A 24260-nucleotide genomic window follows, 5' to 3' on the forward strand; every position below is an offset into this window, starting at 1 on the left:
CCCCTCTACCGCAGGGGCTCAGGGCCTGCCCGAAGCATCAGGACAGAACACAGCTACAAACCCTGCGGTGAGGATGGGGACAAGCTCCCTGCAAAGGGCAGGGCTGGAGCTCCAGGAGGAGCAGAGGGCAGAGAGCACAGGCATGGCAGGCTCCCTCTGCCCAGGCAGTGTGCTCGTGCAGCTGCCTGGCTCCTGCAGTTCTTCCCCATGCACAAAGGAAGGGAAATAACAAAAGCCCAGGGGAGGCTCATGGTGGACAGGAGATATTACTCAGTCAGCTCTAGCTCAAAGCAGTGCAAGGACCTCACTTCTCTCACCCGTTTTCTGGCCAGTAAGCCCAGCTAGTGCAGCCTGGACCATCTCCAGCTACTGCACAGACTCCTGAGGAAGGCTGACTGCTGTCTTCCCCTGTTGTTGGTCCTGCCATGGAGTTCATCACTGCACAGCCTGTCCTCTGCCACCAGCATGAACACTGCCTACAGCTGACTCCTGCTCTGCCTCACAATCTGCTTCAAGTCACACCAAGACGTAGGCACAGAGCCAGGAAACTCCTGGCTGGAGAGGATCTGGCTGTTCTGAAGGGCTTCCAAAACCTTCTCGAGATCTTACTAAGTACTGACAGCTTATTAAGCCAACTCTCACACAGCTGACACACCTCAGGCCAGCGATGAAGACATCTGAGCCCACCAGAGCCTTCAAAAGGTGGCAGAGGAAAGCACAAACCAGCAGGCTGCAAACTGGAGGGCCTGCAGATGGGAGGTGGGCACCTGGCTGCAGGTACAGAGCTAGCCCAGCCTCCCTCCAGGTAGGGGATCCAGATCCCTACAAGGAGCCAGCAGAGTCCTGGCAAGAGACAGCCCAGAACCACACAACCAGATGCTGGGCTCTCTTTACCATCACCACGTTATGTACTTTTATCAAGCAGTGTGGTTACCTGCTGCTTCCATATTAATATAGCTGGGATTATTGAACGGGGAACTATCACAAAGCCACCTCAGAACACTTTCTGCAGGACAGAAGGCTGAAAGCCTTCAGTTAACACCAGAAATATGAACTTAATTACATACCAGAGCGCATTCATCAGTGGCTACAGGCTAAGGAACAGTCTGCACCTCTTGTCTTAACACATGGAAAGGAGCACGTCACGCTGCAAAGGGCATCTGGCCCACCTGCAATCCCCAGAGTCACCAAGGATTTCTGCTCTCTGTGCTGCTCCGCCTCACCCTCTCTGCACACAGAAGTTGTGATGAAATCACCTCCCTCTGCAGAAAACACTTTCCTATAGACTGTAGGAAGCAGTGCCATTAAAAGCCTCAAAAAGGGTGATGTGAAACACAAGGAAGGAGGAGTTTGCTTGAGTGAAAGGTGCAAGGCAGCCTTTACAGGCAGGTCTTACCAATTTGGTCTCTGCAGCCGTTCTGCTGGCTCACAAACCCGCTGTAGGGACGATCCCCATGGACGCACCCGAGGTGCGGAGTCTGCCCTGAATCCAAGGCCAGCTGAAGGGGGGAGAACGGCCACTCTTGGTGGAGGCTGCAGAGGTGCTGGTGGTGGCTGGACAATCCCCACAGTGCCTGGAAGTGCAGCAGCAGGAGCCATTTCTCTCTTGGCGTCCTCAAGTTCTTTTTTTTTCAGCCCATTGACCTAAAGCAGAAACATGGAGAACACGGTGAAGAGCTCAGTGTCACAGAGCAAAAGGCACCAAACATGAGGACAGATCACTTGGGAAACGTGATCTCAAATTCCTGTTCTTTCCATCACAAGATGCCATCACATTCCCTTCTCAATGACACATGAGAGCAGAAGGCAGCACTGTAGGTGACCTGCATGATCACTTAGGGGCTGGGAATCCTCTTCCCAGGAGCTGGTGCAGGGAAAGATGCATCCCTGCAGCAGGGTGACCACCAAAGAGGTCTGGCTGGCAGGCTACAGCAGGAAGCATAACAGTGCCCCCAGAAATCAGTGGTTGAAACGGGTCTCAGGTGTGGTGGTTTATAGGTCTGCCTCAATATATATAAATAAATAAAAGTAACCCCCCAGCAACTCATGCCTATGGATGTCAAACAGCAGCCTGCTAGATATGCTCTGTAAAAGAGTGCAAACAGAATGGAGATTTCTCCCCATCTGCTGATCCTAATGCCAGTGAATATAAAAAGGGAAGAAATTCTATGCAGGTGTGAACAAAAAGGCTCCTGCAGAGACTCAGTAACTGCACTGAGGCTCTGAGTTATGAGCTGAAGCAGAAATAACGGTGATTAATAGCCCAGCACTTGTACTGACTTGTTGTGTACAGATGAGAAAAATATCCTGAAACAAAAAAGTCTTAGAGAAGAAATCACTTGAGGGGCATTTCTTCCCAAAGTCCCTGCTTTTCCCCAAAGCACCTGCCTTTGGACTGGGACAAGGGATCTGCAGGACAGCCAGAACCTGTGCTCTTGTGCTCATGTCCACACCACTGCCAGCCTGCAGCCCTTGCTGTCTCACCTACCAGAGACCCTGCCAGGCCTTCTCCTGGACAGCTGGACCCCTTTCCACCATCTCCCCTCCTGATCTCCCTTAGCTTTTGACCTGACACAGGTATCAGCTAGCACAAGCCTGATGAAGCCTCTGTCCTGCAGTCCCCAGCCTCAGCCAAGGTCTGCCACAGCCCGCTGCCAGTCCGAGGCAGCCCAAGCTGCAGCGAGCCGAACGCTGCCCTCGCTCAGATCTGTTCTCATCTTCTCCAAGGTAAACAGCCAGAGTGAGGAAACTCAGTAACAGAGATGTTTTTCTTCCTCTCCTCCAACAGAGCAGTCGCTTACAAAAGCGCATTGTCACCAAGAAAGGGATTTCAATAAAGTTTCCATTTCAAGACTGCTTGCTTTGGATAACTGCCACGGGCTTTATCTTGCTCCCTGTTTCTCTTGCCGATAAAGTCGATACATTTCCAAAGAACAGCACGCATTTTGTTTTTTTTTTTTTTTTTTTTTTTTTATCAGACAAAGGATTTAGGAGGCAGAAGCGTCTGCATTGAAAGCAGAGAGCAAACCCAAGTGTGCACAGCCTGCCAGTGCTCCAGGCAAAGCGCAGCCTTCGGTGCATCCACAGGAGCTGAGGACACTGAAATGTGGCTCCTTGCCAGACACCCACCGCATTTCTGCTTTTTTCCTCCTCACACAGAGGAAGGAGAGCATGGCAGTCTTAGGAGCAAGCCTCCCATGCTTTTTCTTTGATAATACAGAGAGGAAAAAAAGCACAACCTTTAGAATATGCTTAGCAACTTCTGGAGGAGGCTGGGTGTCTGTGGAAAAGCCAAGACACGAGGGCCTGTCCCACAGAAGCCAGGTCACTGCAGCTCAGAGCTGAGAGATGCTGGGCTGGAATAAGTGTGTGAGGGGAGTGCTCAACAAAATACAATATTCAAGACAGACAACATTATTCATGTTAAATGTGTGATTCAAACCCTTTCAGCGCACATCAAAACTACAGAGCTGCCTGTGGAACAGAAGAGCAGGGCAAGACTCAACTCAGAGAATGCCTACCCAAAGACATCTGGACAAGGGAGAAATGAAGTAGTCATCTGCGGACTGATCCTTTTTGCCTCAGGTCTATGGCTACTGTTAAGAGAAAAGGGAAACTGCAAGCAGCTAGAAGCAGCCCAGCACCATTCAGCCTCTTCATCTTTCCCCTAAATCCACCTGCTAAAGCAGAGGTGGGTTAGGGCATCCTGAGGGCAGTCCATCAATATCACTGACCAGTGGACTCATCATTATTTCTCCTCCTGCACAGAGGACCAGAGCTTGGTCTCACTGTAACCCACTCCCAACTTACCAGCCCATGCCCCAAGCCCATGATGTACCTCCTCACTCAAACAGGAGAATTTCCTTTCCAGTTCCTGCTTCTCCTCAGCCACTTGCTGTTTCTTCACCTCTGGGATCTCCTCACCACGTGCATCAAGTACTTGCTCCATGAAGTCCCTTTTCATCCTCTTCATTTGGATTTGCAGCTCTTGCTGTGCAGTCAGTCAGTTCTGGGTCCAGCTGCAGAGGCAACGAACAGATGGGCTGAGCAGGGATGTACAAGGAATATGTATGGATAGGGAGGGGGGCATCCTATTTTTGCTCTCCAAAACCTCTAAAACCTCAACCACCTGGCCATCATGCAGATTAGCTATCTAATCCAAGAGGCCAAAATAACTCATAGCTGATCTCCACTCCAGTAGGGATGGACCCCAGGTTTCCCAGATCACATACACTGGTGCAGCAACACCTTGCTTGATGGGAAGAAGTCAGATTTGGCACAGCCTGGAGACTGCTGCTCACCTGGCAGTGACAGGAACTGTATTTTTCAATTACATTCCACCACAGCTTCAGTTTCCTGTCAAATTGCAGGTGACTGTCTGACTGGCTGTGAGCTCAAGACAGGGAAGCCCCATGCCCACAGCTCAGATGTTGTTTTCCCTCATTGTGACAGATGCAACATTTTTGTTAATTAAGATGCAAACACATGCTCTTCCTCAGAGAGGTCAAGCATAACATGTACAGCAGTAATTAATTAAGCAGGAGTGACTGGCAGCACTTGTAGTCCAGCATCGGGTACAACAGGCTTCATTTTGATTCCTGCTATCCTAGCTGTTATCCAACCTCACCAAAACCCATTTTCTCCAGTTCCACCACTCTGGCTTCATCTGGTTTATCAATTCAGTTACCTAAAAAGGAAAGGAAGGGAAAGACAAATAGAAAAACACTGTTGTAAACACATTCCCCTTTTCTTTCTGCAGTATTGCCACAAGCCCACAATGCCCCCCACCACTCCCTGCGGGGCCATGCTCTGCCCCTGCCAGCAAACCCCATCTGCCCACTCTCATACTGCTACTGCAGCACCTCTGCCTGCAGACTGACTTGCCCTTCCCTGTGGGAGGACACTGCAAGATATTGGCTTCTTTTGGAAGCTGCTGTCAATAAAAACACTAAACCCTGGCAGCGCTCCCAGCCCAGACACAGCAGCATCCTGGATCTGATACAAGTGGCATCGCTGTGCCTCAAGCCAGGGGCAGGCATGGCCCAAAGAGGGTAGTGAACAGTAGCCTGGAGCCCTGTCCTGTGTGCAGGGTAGGGGTGGGAGCAGAAAACAAACACCAAGACAACAAACAGCTCAGCTCGAGGAAAAAACATGGGGGAAAAAAAGCAGAAAGCTTTGATGACCAACAGCTCCAGTGAGGACAGGGATGAAGAAGTGGGGCTTGCTCTAGAACCATAATCGACAGGGCAGGTTTCATCTGCACTACAATCAGTGAAGGGACTTACCCACCAGCCACTCAATGTTCCTGGCAAGGTGCTTGCACGTGAAGCCAGGAGCAGCTCCGTTCTTGTACGGCATCATTTATGAGACACATTCACCAATCAACTTCTAACTGTGAGGTCCATGGCAGGAGACAAAGCAACAAAGCATTAATATTCTTACAACGAAGTATCTGTTGACAAGCTTTTGTAAACGTGCCAAATCAATTTTTAAAGATTTCAGAGAATAAGACCACACAATTAAATAAGAAAAACATAGAAATGCTTCTCCATGATGGACGAGCTAGCAAGCAAGCTAGCCAGAACTTCTCCAAGTAGAAACATGGTGAAGAGAGAGGAAAAAAAGAGGTTTAAAAGCAAGTCATACAGGCATGGGAAGAATGTGGAGGATTCTGTCGTTTACCATCTACTGAAAGAAGGTTTGGGGCCATCTGAATCACAGAATGGCTTGAATTGGAAGGGACCTTAAAGATCACCCAGCTCCAACTGGGTGACGCCATCCACTAGATCAGGCTGGCCAAGACCCCATCCAACCTGGCCTTGAACACCTCCAGGGATGGGGCATCCATAATCAAAAATCAGCCTTTTAGTAAGGTATGCTCTCCAGGCCAGTATGTGGCAATAGGGCCATTCCTCAAAATCTGAATTTATTTTTCATTCTTTGACACCTCTAACGATATAAGGTACTGCCTCTCCACCTGTCTTCTCTCTTGCTAAGAATCCATTTTAAACTAATTGAGGAATACCCAAAACACTCATAACACATCAGGGATTTCTTAATAGACAAACATTTTTTACTGAACAACAAAGAATACTTTCAGAAACCATATAAAAACTGTGAAGAGATACCTCATGGTACCTAGGTGCAGAACTCCATAGTTCCTTCTGTTCTTGTAAAACCAAGCTAAGGAGGATGACCAAGTGAAGAAACAGAGGACAAATAAAGCAGAACCTTTACTACAATTAAAGATTGACCTAATTACTGCACGATCCACCACGTCTCTGAAGTCCTCCCGCAAAGCTTCCGTAAGCAACCAACCAAATAATTGTGGTGCAATATATTACTGAAGAGCCCACTGAAGAAAAGCACAGCAGCTGTAAAACTCTTGGAGCCATGCTCAGAAGCAAAGCACCGTTTACCATTTAGGACAGATGCTATTACACAAGGGTGGTGCCAGATACAGCTCCTATTAAACTTATCCAATATTTGTAGTCTCATTTGAGAGTTAAAATACACTGGGGGAGAAGCCAGAGATGTGGCTTTACCCCAAAACTGCTTTCAGCCTATGGAGGCAAGTTTGCTTTCTCTTTCCCCTCAACACTGTCAGAACAATCCACTTCCCAGATAAACCCGAAAACTATTTATGGGGTTTCTAGAAGAGAATGAGCAATTCAGGTGCCATAAAAAAAAAAAAAAAAGAAAAAAGGTATCAGAGCTATGAAGGGAAACCATTTTCAAAACATTAATGGGAAAACCTAGAAGCAGAATTAGAAACACCATACAAACCTCAGCAGGTGAGCCTCCCCCCAGGACCACAAACACCATGGCTGGTGATCGCCTCCCAGCACCCTACACCGAGACCATGCAAGGAAGGAGCCACGCACCCCCACGTCCAGAGGCACGCAGGGTACCTCGCAAGTAGCTTTTTGGTGATGCCTGACCTGGTCCAACACCTGCTCGCACAGGATCCAGCCTTCAGCCGCCTTCATCCCGCCGTGAAGAGTCAGGGCGCAGCCACTGGGCTCAGACACGCACTGCTGCTGAGGATCAGGCCACAATTAATTAATTCCCTGTGGTGTGGAGCTGCCCAAAGCAGGCACAGGCTCACTGCTGCGGGCACTAAGACGTTTTTGGTTGTGTATTGTTTTGAACTGGTAAAGCACAGTGGAACATAGTTTATGACCTGTTGCGAATTAGCCCTGAAATAGCAGGGGCAAGGGCAAATCTTGTAGATTTAAAAGTTAATTGAATTAAATTAGCATTAAACATACACCATTACGAGATTAGGCCGAAGGCTTACAGCAAGGTACAAGGACATCTAATGCCTAGGTAGAAATCCTTGACGCTTCCTCTATTTTAGTCTATAAAACGATAATCCAAAGAGCTACAATAAACCTTTTAAACAGCAAATAAAAAGCAAACTAACAAGGAAGGAAAGGTCCTGGCTCTGTCCAAGCCCAAGCAGGGGACAGGAGGCTGACACAGGGAGGAGACAGGCTCCAGGAACACCAGAACCTCCTGGCCCAGCTGCACCGTGTGAGCAGGGCACAGCCCCAAGCCCCAAGGGAGGGAGCATTGCTCAGTGTCCCAGCCCTGTTTTTTAAAACTTACCTTCCCCTACTACGGACATGATTTCATAGAGCTGTGTTTTGCCTGGAAGAGGTGAGTTTGTTGTTTTCTTGATTCCAAAAACACGAACAGGAGGGAAGCCTGCCTTCCAGCCCACACTGGGCAGTGGAGAGCAGAAACAGGAAAATCCTACCCACGGTGTGGGGCGTGGATCACATCAAAGGCTGCCGGGTGAGACGAACAAGAAACAAGAAGGCATCATTAGTTTCTGTGTGCCACTAGGAAAACTTGCTCTGTAATTATTAACCATTGCCCAATCCAGCATTTCCAGGAACTGGAAGAGGAGATTTTATGAGCACAAAGCTCTCTTCACCAAGGGGAAAACAGCTCTTAAATTACCTGATCGGAGCCTGAAGCCCCCCAGTTTTCTCACTAACTGCAGACTAAAGGCAGAGACCAGCCAGTGACTTGCCTCCCCCTCCTCAGAGGACATGAAGATTTCTGTCAGTACCACACGGACACTCGGTCGCTTCCAAGCGAGCTCAGCAGCTCCTGGAGCTGAATGCCACGGGATGGCTGGGCAGGGTGAGGAGCAGGAATCAGCCACCAACCTGTTGTCACCGTCCTCACCGAATCAGGCTGGGGCCCTGCCTCCCCTCTTGGCACCACAGGCGAGCTCTGGAGAAGCTTCCGAGGCTGGACTTGGGGCTTCCATTGATGGAAACCTGAAACAAAATGATAGGGAACAGCATGGGTACCACAGTGCTCATCTATTTTGGTATTAGACATGATCCTGAAGGCAAGGTAAGGAATAAAAATAGACCAGCTTAACTACGTGTTCTGAAGAAAATTAGTTTAATTCTATTAATTATAATTGATGATTTTAATAATTATTTTTGATTATTATTTCTAACATCATGTAGGCATTTATTCCACACGTTTCTTCCAAGGGAGATGCAAATGCTACAAATGCACAGCAGAGCTCAGCTTTTTGCACTGCCCCTTCTTTCTTTATGAGGCAGAACAGCCTCAGGAGCTGGATTTGGGATGAAAAAAAGGAACAGGAGAGCCCAGATGCTGCAACAGAGAGGCTGGGCCATGACAGGAGCAGGAAAGACTCACCTGAAAGCCTGAGCACACAGCAGCAAACACAGCAGCGAACAGGCATCTAATGAAGAGGGGACAATGTGCAAGCTTGCAGACAGTTAGTGCATGCTTGCAAACAATGGAAATTGATTACATTGCATTTAATCATCAGCCACAATCAGACGAAGCAAAAATCAAATTGTGCAAAAGTGTTTGAGAGGACTGGAGATGCAGCAATGCACAGCTGCTGAGGCTAAAGCAGGCTTCACGAGCAGACCTTACCTGAGCTGGAGGTCCTGCGCTGAGCCACGGTGCGCCTCTGTCACTGGAGCTGGCTGAGATCAGCCCAAGCTGCAGCACAAAGCTGGCTGCTGGAGCCTCAGGAGTGGCAGGAGGGAAGCCAGGCTGCTTGTAGGCTCTGGTGAGTCCTGGTCTCCAGCACCACCAGCCTCTGAGGGCCTGGCACTGGGGGAGGCCAAAGCCCTCTGGGCCTCCAGATGGTGTGTGTGGGGTTGCTTACCTACTGCATGCCTGTGACCGTGGGACGAGCCTTTTGCAGGTCACGGCATCGCTGTGCCACCACCTGGCCCCACACAGAGATGAACATTCACGAGCCCACCACCCGCCAGCACAATGGGGATAATGGAGCGATGGGGACATGGCTGCGGGACCAGAGAGGAACAGCCACTGACATGGGCTGTGGGAATACCACGAGGCAAAGAGCAGCTCTCACAGAGCGTGCAACTCAAAGAATCTGTTTTTAAAGGTGTGTTGTTTTTGAAATGTGAGCTCTGCGGGCACCTGCTTTCTCTGTAACCAGGGGCACAAGCAGGAGCGGTGATGAGCCCTCTGGACTGGTCTTTTTACAGGAACCCAGGGCTCTCCTCGCTGCACAGCGGTGCTGAGCACACACTGGTGTACACCTCGAGGAGCTCCTCCGTTCATTTTGACAGGTCAGACAGCGCAGGACACCACGCTGCCAGGGACAACGCACACATCTTGAGTCACCAGAGTACGGGAGCCAAAAGGCGTGAGCATTAAACAGACAAATGACAGGTCAGGTAAGAAAAATACTGCCTCTTCATTTAATGTTTAAAGACATCAGTAAACAAACAACAGTATGCACAATAAGAGGCTAAACCCATCCCCTCTCCCCAAACAGCACCCTCCAAACCATGACAGGACCAGGTGACAACACAGGAGAAGGAGCAGCAGCAGTCTGGGATTTGGGAAATCTCTGCTGTGTGAAGGCAAGATGACAGGACCTGCAGTAGGCAGCTTCCCTCACCCACGAGCAGAGTGACATCTCCTGGGCAGTCACGAGGGAGTGGCTTGGGCTCCAAATCTCTTGCAAACACACAGAAGGGCCACGCGTGAATTTGGAAAACAGCTGGAAGCTGTGTTAGAGGTGCAAGACGCACCGTGTACTGACCTTGGCAACCAAACTGCTGTTCCACAGTGATTTTAGCCTCTCACAGAATGAGGAAAATGGGGGAGTTAGGTCCAGCTTGGCAAAGTGTTGCAGTACTCATTTGTGAACGCAAAACTGAGTATGGGGGGGGAAACAAACAAGACTACGCTCTGCATACATTCTTCCACCTTGCTCCAGCAAGCTGCTCCCTGCTCCAGTCATGCTCCTGACCCCTACCCCAGAACTGGCCTTGTCTTCTTGAACGGTTTTCCTTGAGCTGTGGAGCATCAGATGGTCAGAAAGGGGATGGGGAAGCAAGCCTCAGCGCAGGCTTCAGAGGACAACTGACTGGGTACCTGAGCAGAGGGCTGGGGAGACTGGGACGCGGCAGGTGTGTTGCTGACGAGAGGCAGATGTTGAGGCACAAGCTCCAGCTCCCACCTTCTGGCAGAAGCCCGCACAGAGTTACAGGAGCTGACTGGGCCGGTGCAGGTCAGGCTCAGCAGCTGCGTGGCTGCCAGCGGGCACACGGCACAGATCTGAGCACTACTTGAGTTTCCATTTCCCCGAGCGGTGACAGTTGGAACCGTGACGTGTGGTGGAAAGTAAGGAACACATTTCACTGCTCTCTGCCTTGCAGACAGCAGAAGTCTGCAGTGGTGCTGTTTCTGCTGCCACCGCTTGCAACCAAATACAAAGGGAGGGCTCGCTGGCACCCGTGCAGCCCAGTTAACTGCACCAAGCATCAAGGTGGGTCCCCCCCACAGTCCAGAGTCCCACACCAGAGCCCTCAGATCTCGACATCGCTCTCTTTGTCGTTATCGTGGTCACCATCATAAAACTCGTTGGCAGCTTCAGGCCTGGGGGAAGAGACAATCATCATTAGTGAAGAGCCCTGGCACCCTTGGGACAAAGAATGCCCACAGGTCTCACTGCACGTCAGAAGATGCCTTGCACCCAAATATCTCAAGAACTGTTTTGTGAGGAGACCACACATTTACAGAGAGGATCCCTGGATAAAAAGCAGACTCAAAAGTGAGTTTGTATCTGTTCCAGGAAATGGTCTCCACTACGTACCCTACCCATCCCAGCAGGGACTGAAAGGGAAGCCCGTTTCTCCAGAACAAGAGTTGATACCTGCTGTAGTTTTCCTCAGAGCCTCTTTCCTCTGGATCAGGCTCATCTGTGCGATCGTAGCTGAGCAAGTCAGAAGGGACATCGTGGATCTGCACGCTGGGAGCATGGTTCAACATCTTCAGATTCTCAAATATCGTCTGCCTGATCTGATCCAAGTACTACTTAGAGAAAACAGAGAAGGATCATCATTGTCAGATCTGGTACTTTGCACAGACAGAGCTACAGCTGTTAGCACTACAATCTGCCTGCACCACCTATGTGGTGGCCATGAGAAATGCATTTAACAAAAAAGAACTATTTATCAGAGCAGAGAAGGTAAGAGGGTTAATTCAATCACTGAGGCTCCTGCACTTAGAAAACAGTAAGACAATCCAACCATATTCTCAAATACTATTATCCCTTTGAGACTTTCTGACATCCAAGAGGAAAGGCTGTGCTTGCTCTTTGTCAGCTTTCTGCTCCCACAACAATCCTTTGCCTGGGTCCCAAGTGGTTTCACAAAAGCATCAGCTGCAGGGTTTTTGGGGTTACACAGCTGGACACCGCAGCGAGGCTGCGAGCACTCACCTGCCTGGAGTTCTGGTTTTCAATCCTCGTACTGACATCAGGGTGAAGGGTGAAGTCTGGAGCGAAGTATTCAAAGTACTCTGCAATAGCACAAGCACAATGGTTAAAGCACAGAGGCAAGGGAGCCAGCCACCAGCTGCAGAGCAGCTGAACTCACTTCCCCACCATGCCAGAGGTGACCAGACTCTAAAAACCACAGCGACGTACAGCTCTGCAGCTGTTCCATACCATTCCTTGCAGAGTCAGCAAGAGTAACACTCAGATCACCCAAGAGGAAGTGAACCACATTAAATAACACATCACACAGTCAGGGTGTGCCTGCCCAGCAAAGCCTACGAGCAGGAGGTAGAAGGGAACCAGGGTTATCTCTGAGATCAGGAAGCGCTGTCACTTTGGCCCTGCTTATCTGTGGTCAATGCAGAAGTGCTATTTTTTTTTTTTTTTTTTATCTGATATGACATACTTCAGCTCAACGAGTGGAGAAAATACAGGAACTCTAACTTACCACTGTATGGGAGCTCTTCACTAATTGCTTCATCTACAAGCAACGACGTTTCATAAGTCCTAAAAACATGAAATAACAGGGGCTCAGCCCACAGAAAGCTACACAGTGCATGCAGGGGCAAAGACCACAGCGACTGCTTAACCTGTGACCTTCAACTAGGATGGAAAAGACTCACCAGCACCGTGCCACGTTGCGGACCGTGTAACCGCCTCCTCCCAGTACCAGTAAGGGGATGTTGAAGCTCTTCACATACTCCACGCATTCCCTAAAAATCCCAAACAAACACGTCTGAGCTGCTAATTGCAGCACGTGGTCACATCAGAAGTGTCACTGTGTGCTCAAACACCACCACGGCTCATGTGACACACCTAGGACTCAGGGCTCCTACCCTGGGAAACTGAGCCAGGTGCTACTCTGTGAACTGCTGCTCTTGGTCAGAGTCCCATTCTGAGAACCCCTCCCATCACACAAGGGTTTAAAAAAAGAAAAAGACAGAAGAACCCACACAAACCAACAAACCCCAAAAACTGTTGGTGTGGCTGAAGGCCAAAGTCAAGGTCTCACAGCAGAGGACACTCTGCAGCCCTTCAGACTAAAGGACAGTCTTTCAGCTAACGGCTGTGCCCCAGCCCTGCTGTACTTACCCATGCCCTCTTATACTGAGGTTAAAACAACCCAAACGGTCGCAACCCAGAGAATCAGCACCACACTGGGGAAGAGAAAAAGAACAGCTGAATTTTGGCTACGTAACCACTGCTTTCTACATCACCATCCTACCCCTCTGCCACCTGCATTCACCAGAGGGACAGACAGCAGCTCGGCTAGGACACGCTGCCCCCGACCCCTGTGAACAGCGGGTAACCCAATCAAGAAATGCCCCACCAACCTACAGCCTCTGTACAGGGAGGTACATATGCACAGAGGCTCAGTTTCTTACCTGCAGCACTATGCAGGTGGGCTGATAGTAATCTACCACCTGGTTAATGACTGGCTGGAAGAGGTGTTTATAACCTTTGGAGAGAAAGACAGGTTTGTCATGGCTCTGGAGAGAAGGACCAGCACCTATCTGGGCAAGGGGGAAAGGCAGGGGACACCTACGTACTTTGGTCATCGATGCCATCCCGTAGCGGCACGTTGAGACAGTAATAGCGGCCGCTCTCTGCACCAACTTCATACATGTCCCCTGGCCAAGGAAAGACAGGAGAGTCACAACTGCTCCAAGACTCCAGAGGTGTTGGAACACCAGATCTGGTCTGGGCTGAGACCTCTGATACCCTAGCTAGGATCCCCCTTTCTTAGAGGCAGCTTTAGTTCTGTTCCTCTCTACTTGCTCCTCCATGCCTTTTCTTCCTCCTTTGCTCCCTGCAGTTGCCATTTTGTGATTTTACACCTCCAGACTCCAGCAGCACCTCTGAAGGACCCTGAAACAAGGCCGGGTTCATGTTATAAAGGAAACTGCATACCTGTGCCAGGGAAGAAGTAGTTCCCATATTTATGGAACGACACTGTCATGACACGGTCCGTCAAGTAGAAGGCCTCCTGCACACCATCTCCGTGATGGATATCAATATCAATATACAGGACACGTGGGTGGTATCTACAAACAGGAGGAAAAGCAGCATTATTGTCTGCTCTGCACCCAACCACACTCCTACCCACAAGGCTTAGTATCACTTAGAGCTCAGAAAATCACTGCTGAAGTTTACCTGCAAGCCCACTTGCTAGAGCTCATTTGTCCCACCCCAGGTGTATCAAACAGCTTTACATGTTACATTTGTATAGTGTCCACTTAAACACACACCCAGTAAAACATTTTCTTCTGATATGCTTCAAAAAAGATAGCACGGAAGGTTTTCAGATAGAGCCACAGATATCTTAGAAACCACATAAAATCTATTTAAAACATATGGGGTTAGAAAGCTCTTCTTTTTTTTTTTTTTTGTGTATGTGTGTGTGTCCCCTCCCTGCAAACAATTTTCCAGCTAGTTAATCTTTAAGAGCTCCAAAAATATTTAACCGTATCTGGAACTGAATGTTAAGCTAGCCAAGGAGTGCTTAATGCCTCACTGCACCAACACCACCGGGGTGGACTGCAGAGACTGCCTTGCTCTGAACAAGGAGCAGGAGCCTGGGGCACAGCTCCTGCTGGCCGTGGAAGTCCAGGCAGAGCCCTGTCACCCTCAAAGGGTAGGGATCAGCCCTGGGGCAACACTGTGAGGATGGTGAGAGGTTGATCAACAACTACAGGGGTGAGAGAAGCACTGAGCACAGCGCAAGTCAGAACGGATGTTCAGACAGAAGGGGAAAGAAGGGTAACTGGACTTAACCAGGCTCCTTTGGCTCAGCCATCCAAACAGGTATTGCAGGCATGATGTTTACTGGAGGAGAAGCTGTCTGGGTCACAGACAGGGAATGAAGAAAGGGAGATCACCACAAGTAATAGAGTTGGTGTAATGGTCAAAGGTGACATGCAGGTGACAGCACTGGAGACAGGGCCCTAAAGCCATGCCCTGCCCACCATATCTAGAGCTGCCTGCTCAGCTGCAGAGAACTTCTGCAATGTGTCCTTAGGAAACGCTGCATCTGATCCCCAAAGAGCAGGGAATTTGACATCCATGCCAAAACCCTACAGAGAGAGATCCAAGAGAGCAAGACAACACTGAAACAGAGAGGAGGAGCATGTGGCTCATGCCATCTGTCCACTGGAAGCATGGCATTCAGTGTATCTGCAGTGACCTAATCATGCTGGCTGATGGCACTGAGCCATGCTGATTAGCAAATCAGTACCTCATTACAGCCTCCCAGAGACACAAACCATATAAATTGTCCAGATTTATCCCTAGAGACAAATGATGGCTAAGAGAAAAAGAGGCTGCAAGCACCCAGCCTTCACACCCTGGTAAATGGAAGAAGGGACCTCCTAAGAGCAGAGGGACCACAGGGCAGCAAACTCAAGCATGCAACCACCTCCTGCGGAAATGGTTCACCAGAACAGGAAACAAGAGAATAGATATATCATAACCTCCCATGAGGGGTAACTGGGCTATATTTGATGCCTCCAATAAATAGGACTCATGTGAGACTAGAAAATAGGTCTGTAGATAAACTGTAAAGACCTGAGGTTCCAAAAACAAAATAGGGAAGACTGGCAGAGAGGAAGGAGGTAGAAGAAATGCCAGTACATTCCATAAATCTGACTTTGCAAACAAGTAAGCTTGCCACCGGTCACATACCTATTCTCCAGTCAACCCTAAAAAGAACTTTTTCTTTTTAAATTCCATAGCATCTTGTTTCATATTCAGCAATAAACAGGGTATTTGAAAGTATAAAAAAACTTTACAGACTAAGCCAAGGAATTCAAAGTATTTTGGTACCTTTTCCTCTCATTCAAATTTTTGATTTCTGAGAACAACAAAAGAAGTTTTCTACACACAGCAAGTGTCCTTTGATCAAACACATGTTGCCCAAGTCCTGGCTCTTAAGCCAGTCAAGCAAATCAAGACAGATGCAGGCCATTTTATTCTGTCTCCAGTAAGCCACACTCCACATTTACCTACAAAAGGCTCACTGTGACAAAAACCCTGATTCAGGAGACCCTGGAATGGATATTTCACAGATTGTTAAAGAGTAACAAAGTTTAACTTTTCCCATATCACTTGAGCAACATACAACAAAACTGGAGTCAGATATTCCAATTCTCAAGACCCCTTCTTGTGCCTAAAGAAGGGATCAGGACAAGAGATCAAGCTGTTGGCCTCCCTGGACTCTAGAAAGACACAGCCACCAGACAGACAAGGAGAGAGATTCAGCAGAGAAGAGCAGGAAAGCACCATCCCCAGCAGTACTGCACGTGCCCCATGTCCTTACTTGAGCAGCTCCAGGATGCCAATAACTATGTCATTGACGTAACAAAACCCAGAAGCCTGCAATACAAAGAAATCCAATTCACATTAGAACAGGATCAGCCCAGAACACAGACTCAAAAAGACAGAGCTGGGTGCAGATTCACCTCATTACCTCAAACTTTTTGGCATGATGCAGGCCCCCTGCCCAGTTTATCGCAATATCACAGATCTAAGGAAGGAAAAATAAGTTAGAGATGACAGCATGGTAACAACCACCTTGCACCCACTTCCCCAGTCAAAAGGGACTTCAGCCAGCACAGCGCTGTGTCCCACACACACCTTTTTACCCCTTCCTCTACCTATGGAGGCTTTTCCAAAGCTTCATCTTGCTCATTAGCCCACTGTTACAACACATCCATGCCAAATTAGTTGGGTTCACTGAAGATCCCAGGTTTGTTGTTCTACATTGCTGAGAGTACTTTGTGACTATAATCCTGTAGTATTAATGACCTGTGGCTCCCTCAGGATTAAACATCTACCAAAAGGCTGCTTCTGACAGTACAGGAATGGTCTCAAACTCCACAGTCCTGCAGTGCTAAGAATTTATGCTGCAACACAGCAGTGCTTACTATGGTGTTATACAAAACACATCCATGGGGCTATCCTTAAGCTGATAACCAGTTAGCTTTACCTGTGTTTCAAAGGCAAGCCCATCAGCTCAGTTACCTTGTTGTTCAGCTGCGTTGCTCCCTGCAGGGAGGCTCCAGTATAGCGAGAGCAAAATTCAAAGAGACCTGGAAACACTGGGCTGGAAAAAAAAAGAAAAAAAGACACACACAAAAATTATGATTCAAACAAAGAACACTTCATTCCTCCCAGTTTTTCCAGAGCAAAGCCAGGAATAAAATTGTCTAGGGACATTACTTGATCAATAGCAAAACTCACTCTCCGTGACAAGGTTAATTTGGGATCATTCTGACCCTGCTTATAACACGGAGTACCAGCAGGTAGAAATCTGACTGCAAACACAATGGCAAACTTAGTGAATCTGATAATGATTACCAAAGCTTCCAAGCCAGCACAGAAAACGCTTCCCCTGCCCACAACACACGTCAGGGTCCATGGACGTGTGCCTGGAACTAGGACATGACACGGGAGGAAGGAGAATCACTCCCACACCATGTCCCCACAGGCCCCCTCAGCCTCCCTGCACATCAGGCACAACGCTGCAGAGCCAAACACTGCTCTTAGGACAAAGCTGAGGCACAACCAACCCACATGCAGAGCCAGCCCAGGCACCAGGATCTCTGGGAGAGCATAGAAACAGAGGACACTGAGACCCTGCGTCACCCCCTCACAGGCAGCATGTTACAAACGTCATTTGTAGAACGGCCTGGGTTGGAAAGGACCTCACAGATCACCCCGTGCCAACCCCCTGCCACAGGCAGGGATGCCACCCCCCAGATCAGGTTGCCCAGGGCCTCATCTAACCTGGCCTTGAACACCTCCAGGGACGGGGCATCCACAGCCCCTCTGTTTCAGTGCCTCACCACCCTCTGAGTGAAAAGTTTCCTTCCGACCTCTAATCTAAATCTCCTCTCTTCATTTAAAACTAAAATGAAACTAAAACCATTGGTTTAAAACCATTTAGTTTAAAACCAGTCATGGACAAGCAACGGCTTAAGAACTGTGGTGTTGTTTTTTTCCTCCTCTATTCTGATAAGATGGTTTCTGATCATCAGAGCAGTGACATTACAGAACAGTCTTCCAATTCCAGCCTAAATATTAAAAACCAGGCTATACTGATACTTTTTTGGGACAACACTGTTCTCTATGTAACATAACTCCTCTTGTGCTTGTACTTAGAGCTTTGCCTTCTAAAAAATACAAAGAACAATCCTATTCTCAGACAGACATTATTTTCCTCAACCTGTCTGCTTCCTCAGTCACCCAGAGAGCCCGTCCACACTTTTCTTTCAAGTTTCATCTCTTATGAACATGAAAGGCTGGATTGAATATTCTCAGCAAGATCTCATGTGGTTTTGTACAGAAGCTTGAAACTCTCCTCTGTCCTACCTGAAAATCAGGCTCTCAGAGCTGCCTTGAATTTAACATGCACATATAAAGGTAGATGAAAAGAGAGGCAATTATTTAAAAAAATAGCATGCTCGAGGAGAACTGGAGGTTCTGCAAGAACAAGCAGACATACAGTCTCTAACTCAACATGTTTAGTGTAAATATAAATCCAAAAAGATGGACAGCAAGATCCAAAGAGAAGGGAAATGAATTAAGGAGGTTCTGATAATCTGATATACTCAGGAGGGGCATGCAGCTCGATCTGTTTAAAGAAAATAAAAACCAGCACATGCTATCAGAGCTCTGCGGACATAAACCCAGCAGGATCACTTCAGCCTTTCTGGTCCCGGTTCTCAGGAGGCACAGAGCACTCACCAGTCATCGCCCACGTTGAAGGCGTTGAGGCTCTTGGTGAACCCCTGCATGTTGTTGGGACTCACTCTCTGCAGGAAGTCTATGTAGTCCTCGGAGTGGAACCGGCACATGTCGTGCTGGGATGCCTGGTACGGCTTGAAAACCTTCAAGACAGAAAGACAAGACTTATTTCCCATTCAAAGCTGTGCTTGCTTTGGCCGCAAGAAGTCCCAGGCTGACAAATGACCCGCACGAGGTGTATCTAGAAGTGGGCCAGCACACTGGCTTCCTGACATTCATGTTTATTTAAATGCAGCAAGCTGCTCCACAAAGCCTGTTTGCCTACTGATGTCTATCTTCTGGCCATGAGAGCGTCTCCTGCCTCCTGTAACAACTGCAGCTTTTCCCTTACACTCAGATCCCTTCTTTTCACCAACATCCCCCCCAGCCCACGGCTTGCCAGCTAGCAAAAGGAAACAGCTGACTCTAAACTTGAGATTTTTCTTCACTGGGGAGCACTAGTCCCTCATCTGTCACCAAACCCAAACCACCTTGATGTAAGAGGGGTTTCTGTCCCTCCATCGGATCAGCCTGCAGCAGGCTGGTGAGTTCAGAAGTTGTTTGCAGCAGGCTCAGGGATAGATGGAACATACGCATAAGCTTTGTTTCCTTTGGAAAGTCAGCAAGAAACAACCATGGAGCTGGGTGGATTCAAACTGAAGTTCTCGTGACAACACGCGCTTGCCAGTTTGGCACTTACCACACATACCTCAACATCCAGGAAGTTAAAAGTCAACACCACGTACCCCGTAAGAGGAAATTAAAGCTACACTGAAATCAATAAGAGATCTTCGGTGTTTCACAACTTGTCTTAATTAAACTGTGCACTTAATAGAACAGTGGGAAGATGAAAATAATATGAAACGAGCTTGTCTCCAGAGGGAAAATGTGTCAGGGCAACTCCCACAGCACGCCTGCTCCCTGTGCTATGCAGGACCCCGCAGAGACCTGCTGATTTTCGGAGGGAAAATAGAGCCTAAGCCACGTAACATCTCCTGTAGTGCACAACTGTACTGACCTGTGCAGCACGCTGCTTTCCAGACAAATGTGCAGGGTTTGGTGTTTCTCAGAGGCTGCTGCCTGGGACAAGGAGGACAGGATGACACTGCAGCAGCTGAAGGTGGAGGCCAGACCCTCCCCGAGACACCAGCTCCAGCAGGACCAAAAGCAACACTGAAGAATCGCCACGGAAAAGAAGCCACCCTCACGGGGTATCAAGAGGCTCTCTTGGGCAAGGAAAAGCAGGGACGTGGAATTCAAAGCAGAAAAGGGAGGGGGGGAATAAAAACAAGACGGAAAGCTTCAAGCCTGACTCAGCTGCTGGCAGCAGGAGAAAGCTGACTCCTTCCCCTCCGTGCCCATCACCCACAGGATCCCACACAGTTTCTGGGGCAGGCCCTGGTGCTCAGCACCCCACTCCGGCAGCTCAGCACCGGGCTCCCCTGCTTCTGCCGAGTGACCAGGTCACAGCAGCTCTCGCAGGGACCCAGATGTGGCACAAGGCAGCAAGAACAAGCAGCTGAGGAGCAGGGAAGATACGCAGCTGGGCAGACACTGTCTGTCCTTCAGCAACGCTGAGCCCTAAGGATCTGTTCACCACAGCCATAAATAAGCTGGGAAGAGGCAAACCCCACTTCAGCTACCTCGACAAAACAGCAGCCTCTTGCTTGGAGAAGGCAGATAATGATGCAACCAGAACACGAAGTCAACAGGGCCTTTTATAGGCACAGCCGGCCAATAATCCCCTGTTTTTATTTGCTTGTCACTCTGCCAGCTGCTGACTGCTCAGGATGAAGTTTCCTCTGCGGTTTGCAGCTTCGTGATGACATTTTGTGGAAAATATAACCAAAAAAAACCTTTTCAAGGCTAAAAACACATCGAAGTGCACAGCCCTGCCTACTGCCTCATCCAGACAGGGACCTGACACAGCAGTGCCATGACTGAACATGCTTTCTGTCATTTCTGCAGGAAAAAAAACTTTAAAGAAGCTACTCATACATGTTCATACATTTGCAGCAAACATTTGAAAGCTAAATTCTGAGTGCAATTCTCTGAGTGCACTCCAGCCAGATCTCCCTTGGGAGCACAGCAGGAATGGGGCGATTTTCTGTTGTTTCAGTGGTCTCAAGTGTTGGTACCCAGGCAAGACAGGAGAGAGCAGTTTGATTAAAAGGCAGAGATGCATCTGAGAAGAAAAGAAAAAGTAAAGGGGGAACAGACAGAAGTATCCGAGGTTGGAAAGAGAAAGAAGACCAGCAGGAGAGCTGGGCAGGAGAGGGGGACAAGAAAATCAAAGGGAAAGGCAAGTTGGGTGACAAGGGCCAGGAGCTGGGAAGAGATCAGATAGGACAGGGGACACAAAGGATCGGAAAGCAAGACAGGGAAAGCTAAATACAGAAGGTGCTGCATCCTGCCAGTGCACGAAGCAGGGACTGGCTTCCCAATGCTTTTACTTCAGCCAGCAGGCACCGGGAAATCATCTCGCACCAGGCTGGACCCTACAGAGGGCACAATACTCAGCAGCCACGGGTTACTACACCTGTAAAAGCTCCTATGAGGGCAGCCATAAAATCCAAAGGATTTATGTTACCAGATATCAAGCTACTGGAATTGTATAAATTCCAACAGAGAGGTTTAAAAAAAAAAAAGTTTAAGCATACCAAATTAATTTCACATATTGCATCAAGGAACAGTTTCACTGATCCATTTTAACATGCCCTTTTAAAAACTGGTATTGTGTGTTAAACTGGGGACAGCTCATTTTCTGTTTCCTGCCAGGTCTCTCAGCATAGAGAATGGAGGAGCTTGAATTTGAGCCTGCTCCAAGTGCCAGGCACTGATATTGGTTTGGCTGCTCACACTTTGCCACGAAAAAAAAAAAAAAGAGCAGGAAAACTTCATTGCTATCATACCTGCAAGAATTTTGCACTGTGCCCTGCCTCATATCCTGCAGAAGACACTGCAAACATGCCGGAGTGCGATGTGCCAGGATCTCCACTGCTCTCTTGTGCTCACAGTAACACAGCTTCGATCCAACATCACCCGATTCTCAAGAGCTTGGCCAGCGTCCCTTAAGGACAGCCCTGCTCTGCAGTCATAGCTAAATATGCAGACAGGTCCCTGAAAGCACAGTGGGAGCTGGCTAGTGGTGCTTAGCTTCTGATGCTGGGGATGAGGGAACCTGGGAGCTGCCTGGCCTAGCTGGAGACTGCTGCTTGCACAGAGCAGTGGCAAAGAAACGCGCAGCCATGGGGTTTTTACAGCAGCTCACGAGCTGCCCCTAAAGCAGGCTGCAAACGTGAGAACACATCCCGGAGCCTGACCAGGCTTTCTTCTTCACAACTCTAGAGTAAGTCCTGATTATTTTTGCTTTATCAGTGACTTGTAATTGCCTACAATCATTTTGAGAATGCCTGTATCAGCGTAATCCCCTGGTCACCCAGCTCAGACACCAGCAACACAGGAATCTGGAGCGTCCCAGAGACTTTGCAAGGAACGCTGCTGGGGTGCAGGAACAGAGGGGAAGGAGCAACACCCCTGGTTTTACACCCTGTGTGCTAACCATGAGTGATGATGCCAGTGACAGAAGTGCTCTTCGCTCCTTTTAATGAGGTAATTCCCCTGAGAGGACACCACACACACAGACAGATGGGCCTGGAGCTGCAGCACGGTCCTTCCCCAGGGCACATCAGGCAGATTTCAGGCTCTGGGGACAGCAGGCAGCGCTCAGACCTGGCCTCACACACAGACACCGTGACCTGGGAGCTGGAACTGTGCTGCCTGTCACAGGAATCCTGTCCCAAAGCAGTCCAGAAGCCATCCTGCAGTACTGAAGCTGAGAATAAGCTGCCCCAAAGCACGCAGCAGCTGCAGACGTCAAATTCTGCAGGTCAAAGCGTGCAGCAGCCATCTCAGAAGTAAAGGGCAGGCACGTGCCTCTCACCAGCCCTGCCTTGGTACTGCGAGGTGCTACGTTGCATGCCCCATGCTGGAAGAGTGGGCAGCAAGAGGAACAGGGCTTTGGAAGGGAAGGGGCTCAGTTCATCTCCCCTCGCACTAGTGAAATAAAGTAGTGCACAACAGCGGTACCACATATTTGTCCTGATATTCTATTATTCCCAAACTAATCTTGTTCTTCAAACATGTGAAGATTTAAGTTTTCTTTCTGGTCATCACTAAATACTAACCATGTTTTATCAGGTCAGAGTTCAAGAAGAGACCATCTTTCTAACAGTGACACCAGGAATGCACTGGCCTAGACTGGGGGAATTGGGTGGTCAGTAAGGACTGTGAATATTGCTTACTAGGTATAAGACAGGGTTAATGAACCCCATTTGGGCACCGAGATGAACCGGCTAGCCTCCTGAGGAGCTTTTTTCAGCTTCACCAGTTACGCTCACACAGTGCTGGCCAAGCAGCTGCAGCCATGGGTGCTTCAGGTCCAGCGTTGCCGCTCCAGCCCCAGTCAGAGCACTGTGAGCAGAGGCTGCACAGGAGGCTGCCATCCCACAGCAACACAGCAGAACAGCGCCTTAGGGACTGGGGGGCACCTTGAAACACCACCTGGTGCGATCTCCCTGCTGGGGCGGGCACACCTGGACCAGGCCATGCAGGAACGCACCCAGGCTTGGGATATCTTCAGCAAAGGAGCCCTCACAGCCCCTGAGCAACCTGTCCCACGTCCCGTCACCCTCACCGTGAAAAATATTTATTTTCCTATTAAAACAGGAATTTATTTTCCCTGTGCCACAGCCCGCGCCCACCGCCCCTCACCCTGCCACAGGCCGCCCCCCAGGAGGGCCTACCTCCCCCCACCCCTCCCCCTTTCAACAATTACAAACATCAATCACTGTTTACATCAATTATAAGCAACATATCGCTTATACTAATTATAAAATCAATTATTCTTTATATTTACGGCCCCCCAGCCCCGCTCACGATCATCTTCTTGTAGAGGCCGTAGTGCAGCACCAGGCTGTGGGTGAGCGCCAGGCGGTGCGGCTTCATGGGGTGCCCGGCTCCTGCAACCACAGCGACAGAAGGGGGGGGGTCAGGGGGCGCTCACCGGGGCTCCCGGGGGTCCCGCCGCCCCCTCCCGGGCCCGCCCCCCCCCCGCACCGTAATGGAAGTTGCCGACGTCGGGGTCGTAGAAGTAGGCCACGGTTTTCGCCATGGCCGCCGCCGCCGCCGCGCGCGCCCCGCTACGTCATGGCGCCGCTGCGTCATCGCGCCGCGCTGTGGGGCACGGCCCGCCCGAGGGGCGGGGTCTACCCCCCAGTCAGCGCCAGTTAACCCCCAGTTAGCTCCCAGTTACATCCCAGTTACCTCATACTTACCTCACACTTATCCCCCAGTTACCCTCCAGTTGCTCGCAGCTGCCCCCAGTTACCTCCCCGTTGCCCCCACCTGCTTCCAGTCATCTCCCAGTTGTTTCCAGTTAACCCCACAGCTGCCCCCCAGTTGCCACCAGTCGCTCCCAGTTATCTCCCAATTACCCCCAGTTATCCCCCAGCTGCTTCCATTTACTCCCAGCTGCCTCCAGTTACTCCCCAGTTGCTTCCCAGTTGCTCCCAGTTACCCCCAGCTGTTTCTAGTTACCCCCAGCTGCTCCCAATTACCCCCAGCTGCCCCCAGGTACCCCCCAGCTGCC

General features: G+C 49.5%; 2 protein-coding genes across 2 annotated transcripts in view; both read right to left on the bottom strand.

The window, feature by feature from the left end:
* The window catches only part of DIAPH1 (diaphanous related formin 1), a 35410-nt gene extending 25759 nt beyond the window's left edge, over positions 1–9651 (bottom strand). Inside the window, exons 1-8 of the mRNA XM_084535929.1 lie at positions 8938–9651; positions 7969–8294; positions 7612–7793; positions 6942–7040; positions 5286–5392; positions 4130–4687; positions 3839–4019; positions 1397–1644 (exon numbers count right to left, since the gene is read on the bottom strand). Of these exons, the coding sequence (XP_084392055.1) occupies positions 1397–1644; positions 3839–3973 (383 nt within the window). The 5' untranslated portion in view covers positions 3974–4019; positions 4130–4687; positions 5286–5392; ... (2 more) ...; positions 7969–8294; positions 8938–9651. The remainder of the gene's footprint in view (positions 1–1396; positions 1645–3838; positions 4020–4129; positions 4688–5285; positions 5393–6941; positions 7041–7611; positions 7794–7968; positions 8295–8937) is intronic.
* A 66-nt stretch (positions 9652–9717) lies between these two features.
* On the bottom strand, positions 9718–23868 carry HDAC3 (histone deacetylase 3). The gene is made up of 15 exons (XM_084535918.1): positions 23729–23868; positions 23549–23631; positions 18572–18714; positions 16847–16928; positions 16293–16349; positions 16143–16198; positions 13739–13872; positions 13378–13458; positions 13213–13286; positions 12920–12984; positions 12451–12540; positions 12276–12334; positions 11771–11850; positions 11204–11361; positions 9718–10926 (listed from the first exon to the last, which is right to left on the bottom strand). Exons 1-15 carry the CDS (start codon positions 23781–23783, stop codon positions 10857–10859), a joined length of 1287 nt encoding a protein of 428 aa, XP_084392044.1. The 5' UTR covers positions 23784–23868; the 3' UTR covers positions 9718–10856.
* Positions 23869–24260: the final 392 nt, after the last annotated feature.

The sequence above is a fragment of the Aythya ferina genome, assembly GCF_964211825.1.
Source record: "Aythya ferina genome assembly, chromosome: 14".
Lineage (NCBI taxonomy): Eukaryota > Metazoa > Chordata > Aves > Anseriformes > Anatidae > Aythya > Aythya ferina.